Genomic DNA, 10,761 nt, shown 5'->3' on the forward strand with positions numbered 1-10,761 from the left:
CTCTCAAGCATACTCTGCTAAAGGCCAATTTTGATCATTCACAAAGTACAGGCCCAGAAAACAGCAGTCTTATTCCTCTACAAAATACTGCACCAGGCTAAATTAATAAAGTATTGTTAAATTAAATTCAATACTGGGAACTGTATATTATTTGATGTTATCTAAGTCTGTTATACGCACTACATTTACTCACTCAGTCTTAGGAAATTCAGCTGTCAAACCCCAATAATTCAGACAAAAAAAAATCACTTGCATAATTGAGCAATATTTTTTTGCTTGTGGTGGGTATTTGCCCACCATCCTAAAGTTCCTTTAAATATCTATAAAATGCCTCCCTGTGAACTATAACAGCATATAAAAATGCTTTATTGAAAAGAAAACATACAAGAGCAATTTAAATTCACAAAATTACCTTTATTAAATTTTGGAAAACAGTGAATATCGACAAAAACAAATGGAAGTATTTGTGGAAAAAAAATAAAGTCCCACCTGAAATCTTGGATAAAATTGCCAGTATCTTACCTGCAAAACAGCAATTTATTTCAGAAATATAGTATTTCATTTGGCATATACTATCAAAGTCTAAACATCTGTCCACTCAACACTGATCCACACATGAAGGTTATTCCAGTTATGTTAACTTTCACAAAAGCTAGAATACTTTGGATTAAGCTAAATGGTACATGATTCACAAATTAAGTGGAGTGCTATCACAATATTCTGCTCAGCAAAACAGTTCTACTAGGGTCTTCTGGATAATTAGTCTTATGTACAAAAATATATATTTTAACATATTTCAAAAGGCATTCAACGAGTCTTTGTTTTATCAGTGTTCTTGTGGCCATTATGAACCAGTACCCACTGTCCATATGGGCTTCCTTTCAGCTTTTGTTCAGGAGAGTCTCTAGAAGAGTTTGCTGTTTTTTGACTCAATGGTTTTGCCACAGTATTCTGCAAAGGAATAAATAGATTTTTAGTAGCTGACAAATGCAGCCAGAACTGCAAAGATTTAGTTTATAGGTATAGAATGAATAATAATTTAAGTATGCCATTATTTCAGGTCAATTGTAACCAGAAAGGGATTATAGCTTGCTATTTCATCAATATATTATCACAGTAACAAGCACAGCACAAGTTTGAAGCCACCTCAACTAATGTTGATGCAAAACTGCCATATCAGCACAATGTACTAATACAGAAAAGAACTTCACAGAATGGAAATCAATTTTAAAAATTGGTAAACAAAGAAGATAGCACATTGTCACATCAAAGCAGGAAAAACAGCTACAGACTAGACTGAGCAAGGTGCTGTAAACTTCACATCCATACATTTCTCCAAGCAAGAATTTATAAACAATTTAAAAGGATAGTCAAGAAGGAAATAATGCAATAAAACATTTCATGCTCTTACTTTAACACTGAAAACTATCCAGTGGTTTGTTTCAATCTTTGCAGGGGGACTGGTTAATTTCTGAAGTGGTTCATCACCTTCAGCTTCTTTTTTGTAGTCCTACACAAAAATACAGAATATCCACAGGTTAATCTTAAAAGTGGCCAAAGTATTATATTGTGACCCACATTAGACAGTCCCTTCTGGATGAAGCATTTTTAGCACTGGTTGGACAGACCCAACACTTAGTAATAAATAGCACTTGTTCTACCTGATGTGGCAGAATTTGTACTAAAGTTGCTACTGTTCCTTCTGGCTTGACACTAATTCTGTAAACTTTCACCAAAACAATTAAGTTTAAAATACATCAAACCTGATTTTATCATGCTGACCCAAGGATACAAGAATGAGATTTGGAGTGATAAATTCCAAAATATCTGATCATTGATCAAGCTGAATGGGTATCAACTACTGCAATATAATAGATATCTCAGGTCAATGTGAATTCCCAATGTTGGTTATTTCAATGACAATGTCAACTTCAGAGCTCAAAATGCTTCTGAGCATTTTCAGTAACACATGTAGGACTACAAATGTAGGACTGTATGCAGCTGTTGACAAGGTATATTTTCTAGGCTATAATAGCCAATAAACTTATCTTCAAAAACTGTTGGTCTCTTCTTCGGCAAAGATCTGATATTCAAAACTTCCTGGAACACAGTGAATAAGTTATGAGGACAAGAAAATCCTAGAGCAAAGCTGTAAAGCATGATCAATACTGATTCCAAAAGCAGCATCTAGTCAAGCTTCAGGAGGAAAGGAATTTGCAGTATGATTTCTCACATTATGAAGTGAGTCAAAAGTATAATATTGATCAATTTGAAATGCTGGCAGCATGTAGAAATTGATAAGCACAACCATGATCCAGATTTGGAAAATTTAGTGTTTTTCACTGACCTAGACCATAGGGAATAGTTTGTCAAGTAGATTCTGTAGGGTACAGAATTACAGCATAAAGCGCTTTGCAGTCACACTGTTTTGGATTCCTCTACAGAGTGGACACCAAATGCTTTTGGACACAGTATCAGATCAAGCGCTCCAAGGTCAAGTGAAACATGGATACATTGAAAGCGAAGTTCCCTCTTCACTACATCTACATCTCAACCAAGAAAGTACACTGACAACTCAACTCTTCCACTTACAGCCTTATACATGACAATTAAATGGCCAGTCCAGTGCCTACTGCGGGCACAGACCTGCTCAGAATAAAGACAGACAATCCTAGTCCATTTAAATGATAGACTGTCCAGGCTTCTTTTGAACACAGCTACAAAGAAGCCAACATTTTGAAACAAACTTAATCTACAGGGGACCATTCTGGTATTTGAGGTCACTTGGGTGACTTGAACCACTGACATTAATTCATAACTAAATTTGTGTATCCATTTGCAAATCTATTTAAAATTAAACTGGGTTTATTGATTTGCTATATGTATGGAATACTCAACACTTGAGATTCTATTACAAGTACTTAGGAAAGCAATCAGACATTTTTACATTTCCCAGTAATCAAAATACCTTTTATAAGATACCACTCAGTTAGGCTTGTAACAAAGGCCAGGGAGCAGGTGGAATCATGAAATAAACTGGTGGATGAATACAAAATTGGCTAAAAATAGAAAACAGAGTAAGAGAACACTATTATTCAGATTACAACACAAAAAGGTGATCCTCCACAAAGGATGGGCCCACTTTTATTCATAAATGAAATGTACTTGAGAAACTATTGAAATTTTGGCTAATTGCAAACTGGAGGGTATCGGAGGAAAAGCTAAATACCATATAGATATATCAGAAGAATTGTAAATTGCACAATTAAGTGGCAAAATAAAACCGCCTTGGAAATTAAGAAATTGAATAGCAGGAGGTCTAAAGAGAGCTACAAATACAGGTGACCAAATCAAAAGCAGCCCTCCAGATCAGTAAAGCAATTCGAATGCTAATAAACCATCGAAATCAATTTCTATAGGTACACAATTGAAAGTAATGAAATTATGTTAAGCTTATATAGGAGCCAAATGATGCCACATGAGGGATAATATGATGTACTGCTTAGATCCTATGCAATAAAGGGACACAAATTGAAGAATAAAAGATGTATTCAAAAATGACAAGATGGGAGATTTAAGGTTTTCTTAAAAGAAAACTGACTTTACAAGAGATTTTGAAAACAATGATAGGATTGGACAGTTAAGAGCATGGTTTTGCTTGTGAAAGAATGTATTCAATGAAATAGAAAGAATGAGAATGCGGAATTTATTACAAGTTGTCAACTCAAACAGATTCCAAAAGTAAGTTAGATTAATACTTGGAAAAAAAAAGGAAAAGAATGCTGAATGGCAGACGGGGAGTAAATAGAACTAGAGACGACTCATGAAATGTGAACAACCAGTCTATTAGGGGAGAATCACCATTTCTGGGCTTTATGTTCTATGTCGTTATATTTCCGTTAAAAAATTCTTGACCATATTGCTAAACAATGATTCTGAAAATACAGGACAAGAAATGATGCATCTGTTAATATCACCATCAAGATCTTAGACTAAGTATCATAGATGTCAGAACACTAATTCATCAGGATAAGTCTCCTTTTATAAAGGGACAATACAATATATTAAAGAACCAACATACTGCGCTATCTTGACTTGAGTGGCACAACAGAGACCTAGCTTACCACATTTTCCTTAGTTGCCCCATTTGACCATACTTCTGGCTTGACAGATCACGGAGCTCCTTGACCCAACAAACAAAAAACAGGAGCAGCAGCAGTAAAAGTTCATGCACACTGGTTTATCCTTCCACATATTAATAGTGGGCAGTCAGCTAATTGTAGGATTCCCCAGGAACAGAGCCAAATGGCTCACCCCTTAGTCCCAGGAAATGTCATAAAAACTAATGTATTAACATTACACAAAAACCCTAAACAGCCTTCCCACTTAACATTTTGTTGCGGTGACAATGCCCCAGTTTCATTTATATAGAATATTTGAAAGCCAATTGTCCTTTATATTATATTGGCCTAGCTGCCCCCAAACACTGCACACACGCAGATACAAAGATACCACCTCATATCTTCAAGAAGTGCAGTCCATTTCAAGGCTTCTATAAAACAGAAATAAATCAAGTCACACAAACCAACTTTAGTTTTTATATATGGGAAGCGTTTGAATGACATGTTGACAAGCTACGAGTAACAATTACTGTACATTATGACAAAAAGTACAAAAGTACTAATTAGCTATAAAAACATTGGGGTAACCTGAGGTCACAAAAAACACAAGTGTAAATTGTCTCTTTCCCTTAGAGTATAAGACAGCATGGTACAATTTCCACTTTTTTTTTTAGGAATAGTTACATGCTGCAATTTGTTGTGAGAATAAAACTGATCTCCTTATCAAGCATAATGTGGATATTAAACCATTGTAAAAATGGTTGAGTTGAAAAGGGTCAGACCCACCAAGTTTATTCCATTTTGCTGCAGGAGCAAATGGCAAGAATGTCAATTTATCTAAGTTTTGACAACAGCCACTTTTATAAAGATCATACAATACATTGTACAAGTGAGCAAGTGCTCAAATATCAATATAGAAAGCACTTGTTTTGACAATGGCATGCAGCTAAATCAATTTAATATAAATAGTTTATCACTCACCTTTCTGGTTACTGCTTTTACTGCATCGCTGTTACTTTTCATTTCAGAAAGTGTCTCAGTGAGAGGGTTGACAGGCCTCAAGTTAGAAGGCAAGCAGATGTTACCCTTGCCCAATAATTTATCAGCATTTGCCTTTGCAATTTCAAGTAGCTTCTGTTTATCTGAAACAAAAAAACATTTTAGGCTGCAATTCTTCCTACATTTAATGTAGTTGTCAAAAGCTTGAAGTGCTGACAGGCAATAACAGTACTAAATCAAGGTTTAATTTAAAAGAACTGAAAACAAAGTTAAGATATTTGTGGTGGTATCAATGAATATCATTGCAGTCTGTTGGTCTCGTAATGTAGCACTGAATAGGTAAAACATTTGTGTTTGCATAACAGTGCACAGTGAGCAGTCAGAACCTAGTAACCAAGTACAATACTGAATAATCACCTAGAACTTAAAGCAACTGGCTGTCGTCTTTTAAAGTTGTCACATGACCAAGTGACATCTCTCCCAGATTCTGAAAGGCAGATTAAACCATTATGTAATGTTGTTTAGAAAATAACAGTAAATTGTTTGTTTTATAATAGCCACATTGCAACTTTTATAAATTCACCAAAGCTATACTGTCCCAGCATCCATTGCCATTAGCTGATGGGGAAATCTTAATGCTATTTAACTTCAATAGAAAGTTGTAAATTTTGTTTTGCACATCGAGATTTACAAATTGCTCTAGTTTCCCAGGATTTTGTTCAAACAGACTAGTTTGTAACTTGATGGATAAAACAGCAATTTGTCAAGATTTTAAAAGACCCACTTTTTAACAGGGATACGGTGACCAGATTATAAAACAGGCAGTTCCTCAATAGCACTCTGGTTGTGTTCTTGCACAAATCTGAATTACAGAAAAATCGTGCTTTAGAGACAGCACAAACTGTTGGCAATATAATCACATTACAGTCAGCACAAGTTTAAAGGTTCACATTTTAGAAACAGTGTTCCCAATTTGTCATTTGTGTTACAGCAGATTTGCATTAATAAAATGCATGTTGCAGCTGAAAAACCTATATCCCCATTATTTTGAAAACATACTGCAAGGTCTTATTCCTATTCAAAAAAAATCTACTACCTTTTTGCGTTAAGCGGAAAGATCTGTCCCTTGATCTGCTTCGACGGGATCGTGGTTGCGTCCTGTAAGCAAAGCCATAGTAACCTCTCCGAAATCTGGACGGGGACCGAGACCATGATCTGGACCTTCTGTACCTCAAACTGGACCTTGGCCTTTGATATGATCTAGAACATCTGGATCTAGACCTGTATCTTTGTGGTGACCGGTAAGACATTCGACATCTGGATCTTCGGTAACAAGACAGTGACCGGCTTCTAGACCGGGACCTTGAGCAGCTTTGCCTTGATCTTCTATAGCTCCTCTGGCGTGATATGTATCTGCCTCTCGAAGAGAAAGAGGCATTGTCTGAACTTGAACCATACCTCTCGGAAGAGGATGATGAACTTGATCGGGAGCTTGCTGAACTTGAGCTTCTCGAAGATGATACTGATATTGACCGGGAACGACCTGACGATGACATTGAACTTGACCGGGAGCTGCTTGTAGAACATGCAGAACTTGACCGGGAGCTGCCCGAAGATGACATCGAACCAGATCGGGAACTGCCTGAAGAGGATGCTGAACTCGATCGGGAACCTTTAGATCGTCTGATAGCAAGTGTTCTGGAACGTGACATTCTCTGATTCTTGTCAGTTCCTTGACAAGGAGAATTAAGTCTCAATTCATGCACAGCAGCAAATACACTTTCAGTCTTCAGTTCTTGTGCATGGCACCCAGCTGTTTCACAATCCATTTCAATGTCTTTCTCCATCACCTGCACCAATTTTGCATTTGATTTCAGAACATTATCACACACTTGCTGTAAATTTGGTTTACCTATATGGAACAACAAACATTAGAATGAGGTCAACAAATCTTCTATTAAATCATACTGAATACCATTACACAAGAACCAAATCTAGTAGATGGTGCAACAAATCAATTTCATGTTGCTACCTTCCATTATTTTATGAAGATTACATTTATGGGTCTACTATTAATTACTGCAACATCTGAATTATGAAGCATAAGTACTTATTTAGTACGCCACAACTACGCTGGGGTTTTAAAGGCATTATTAAAATCAACTCTATGCCCTTTCTCCACAGCTATGCACCTGTTCCCTTCAATTTTAAGGGCGGCATATGTCCAATTATATGCTGAAATTTTCCATTAAATCTACTCCCACCTGGCAGGTAGGGTAATACGATCATAATTCTGTCTCCAATTACTAACCTACCTGCAACAGGAAACATTTTCTTAAACTGAGCAAAAAGCTAAACTTTTGAACATGGCCAATAAATCTCCCTTTGATTTTTGTTGCTCCATTGAGACCTATCACATTTTCCCTTCACTCAACAGAACAACTCATACGTCATTAACCAAAAAAAAATCACTGCCATGCCCTGCCCAATCAGCCCCCAAAAATCACTGCTGTGCCCTGCCCAACATATCATATATAGTTTTTGGAAGGATCACAAGTTTTTTTTTGTTGCAAGTTGACTAGAAACTACTGCAGTTTTCTTCCAAGGTTTGTAAGTTAACCTTCTGTACAATATTTATAGAAATTTCAAATTTTAAACTCTGTGGAAAACTATTTTCAGCTTCAGTTTCATCTTTCAAAATGATTTAATGGGACAGTTTCAACATGTGATCATTTAAAAATGAAGTGCAATGCTTTTCCACCCTGTTTTCAATAACTCAAATCACCTGGAGACAATGACCAGAGTTATAGATTAGATTACTTACTGTGGAAACAGGCCCTTCAGCCCAACAAGTCCACACCAACCCTCCGAAGAGCAACCCACCCAGACCCATTCCCCTACATTTACCCCTTCACCTAACACTATGGGCAATTTGGAATGGCCAATTCACCTAACCTGCACATCTTTAGACTGTGGGAGGAAACCCATACAGACATTGGGAGAATGTGCAAACTCCACACAGACAGATGTCCGAGGCGAGATTTGAACCCGGGTCTCTGGCAGTGTGAAGCAGCAGTGCTAACCACTGTGCCACTGTTGTATTTTGGAAGTATTCTTTTGCCAATAATTTTAAAGCAGGGAAATGCTTTTAACAGGTACTGCATATTTTGGTGCTACGGCAATGTTACACTTCTCTATATATGGATGCCACCAGACATTTGTGCTCCATGCACTAGAACTGACGGGCTTTATAATCAGTCAGCACTAAACGTTAATGCGAGTTGCCATAGTCTTACCAGACGAGATTGCTCCCTTTCATTAAGGAGGGATGACTGGCGATGAATTTAACCTGAGGATCACCATACCTCAGTCAAGGGAGGGATTGAAGAGTGCAGTTCACAGTAAACTCAAGGGTGGGCAAATTGAACCCATGCTGTTGACAACACTATGTATCACAAACCAACCAGCTGCCCAGCTGAACGAAACAACCCCTTCAGTCAGCATTAACCTCTGGTACATAATTGGAAAGACATTTTGGGACAGCAATTTTTTTGGAATGTATACACAAGTCAACAGCACAAAAATCTGAGTTGTGAAAAATGGTTTATTTCTATTATCCAATAACTGTGCTAAATAATGGTAAGCTCTCAAATATCTCACTCCAGTTCCAACATTAACTTAAGAGGAAAAATAAATTCACACTGAATGAATCCTTGCCACTACATTAACAAAGCTTCACTCAAATGTAAAATGATTGCTTAACAAAAATTATTCCCAACTCCAAACATAGTTTCTCTTAGGCATTATGGAATGCTGGACTCTGATTTTCAACTACAACTAAAACTTACCATATATGAAAATAATTGGACTTACCATAGATGGATTTCTCTTCCGTAGTTTCCCAGGAAAGATTACAGGAATTTAGCCTGTTAACAAAAAATACATATTTATATGCAAAGCTTGGTTTGGAATTAAAATATAATACTAGAACGTGATTTTTAACAGTAAATCCAAAATCCTTCCAGAAACTTCAGCTCATTTTAAATTGCATACCCCTGAAACTCCTCACGTGACAAATGTCTCCACTGCTCCCAGAACAACCAAAGTCTTAACTTGAGTTATTTAAATTAGTCACGATTAGAGTGGTGCTGGAAAAGCACAGGTCAGGCAGCATCTGAGGAGGAAAATTGCCATTTCGGGGAAAAGCCCCTCATCAAGCCAGTCTCAGGCCATACATCGCTCGACTATTCCAACTGCCTGACAATATAGGTATCCTGTCCTTCCTTTGACTGATACCTTTAACCATCTAAGCTTTGCATTAATGTTATCACCCACACTATTGGATTGATTTTTTTAATTGTGAGATTACTTTGGTGAAGCATATTGCAATGCTTTACATCATACAATGCAAGATGCTATTACACTGGAGCCTTTTCATTCCATTCATTTGATAAGTTAGTGGTTATCTTTAAACCTAAAACAAAAGACAAGTGCCTATGTCACTCAGCTACATCACCACCCAAGTGAGTCACCTTCTAGAAAATTCCCCACTGCTTAAGGATTTCAATTGGCCAGAGGACAGAGCTAATCAACAATGAGTCAGCAGGGCTTGGCTTTCACCAGTGTAAGCACCGTGTTGTGCAGAAATTCAGCTTCTCATTTCACAGAAAATTAAAACAATGAAAATGGTTCATGTTGACAACTTAAGTAGTTTTAACAATAGAAAAAAAACAGGCTAAACCGGATTATGACAACATAAAACAGGAAACAAACAAGCACTTAAAGCTTCCACAATTGTTCTAAGAGTACACTTAAAAATGCAAATTGACACCACTCAGCTGCCCCCCACAGCCCAACCTATTGACTTGGACCCCACTCCATTCACCCCCTCCCCAGCCCACTGACCGAAGGGCTTTTGCCTGAAACATCGATTTTCCTGCTCCTCAGATACTGCCTGACCGACTGTGCTTTTCCAGCACTCTAATGTAGATCATTGACTTTGACCCCCACTCCATTCCCCCCCACCCACTACAGCCCAACCCATTGACTTTGACCCCCACTCCATTCCCCCCCCACCCACTACAGCCCAACCCATTGACTTTGACCCCCACTCCATTCCCCCCCCACCCACTACAGCCCAACCCGTTGACTTTGACCCCCACTCCATTCCCCCCCACCCACTACAGCCCAACCCATTGACTTTGACCCCCATTCCACACACCCCCAACTACAGTCCAACCCGTTGGGTTTGGCCCCACTCCCCCAAATAGCACCTTATTTGTTAAGGCAATCTAAACGATGCTCTACATCTGTCACAGATCTCGACAAGCCGAGCCAACAGAATCTCGATCCCAACTCAGACCAGCTCATTCCCCCCTCATTTCGCCAGTTGGTCAAAACTGCGTCAGACCCAAAGCCGAAACTTTAAACCGTTTGACGGAATTAGATCATCCACACCCCTCTCAAGAAATTTTCAATGGAAGAACATTTTCTAATAGCGCGCCTCCTTCAAATACTGAAAAAAACTCACCGATTATAATGGGCGGTTTGAACCGGAGATGCGGTTGAGCTACCACACGCGCGACCATCACTAACGACCACCATCTTATCACTGCGGTAATTGTACTGAGCTCGCCCTTTT

General features: G+C 38.0%; 1 protein-coding gene across 10 annotated transcripts; it reads right to left on the bottom strand.

Moving 5' to 3' along the window:
- Nucleotides 1-393: 393 nt before the first annotated feature.
- On the bottom strand, nt 394-10,757 carry rsrp1 (arginine/serine-rich protein 1). Of its 10 annotated transcripts, none has more exons than XR_009646304.1 (7): nt 10,651-10,756; nt 8,994-9,046; nt 6,217-7,032; nt 5,103-5,263; nt 2,969-3,059; nt 1,412-1,510; nt 862-951 (listed from the first exon to the last, which is right to left on the bottom strand). XR_009646304.1 is itself a non-coding variant. In XM_060847475.1 (7 exons), exons 1-6 carry the CDS (start codon nt 10,722-10,724, stop codon nt 2,051-2,053), a joined length of 1,245 nt encoding a protein of 414 aa, XP_060703458.1. In that variant the 5' UTR covers nt 10,725-10,757; the 3' UTR covers nt 1,428-1,510; nt 2,049-2,050. The 10 variants fall into 10 exon arrangements, 5 of the variants coding, with proteins under 5 accessions (XP_060703457.1, XP_060703458.1, XP_060703461.1 ...); XM_060847475.1 differs by lacking the exon at nt 862-951 and adding an exon at nt 2,049-2,100 and having other exon boundaries at nt 1,428-1,510; nt 10,651-10,757; XR_009646307.1 differs by lacking the exons at nt 862-951; nt 1,412-1,510 and adding exons at nt 3,862-3,935; nt 4,125-4,552 and having other exon boundaries at nt 2,970-3,059.
- Between the last annotated feature and the right edge of the window lie 4 nt (nt 10,758-10,761).

This window comes from Hemiscyllium ocellatum, chromosome 30 (assembly GCF_020745735.1).
Source record: "Hemiscyllium ocellatum isolate sHemOce1 chromosome 30, sHemOce1.pat.X.cur, whole genome shotgun sequence".
Taxonomy (NCBI): Eukaryota; Metazoa; Chordata; class Chondrichthyes; order Orectolobiformes; family Hemiscylliidae; genus Hemiscyllium; species Hemiscyllium ocellatum.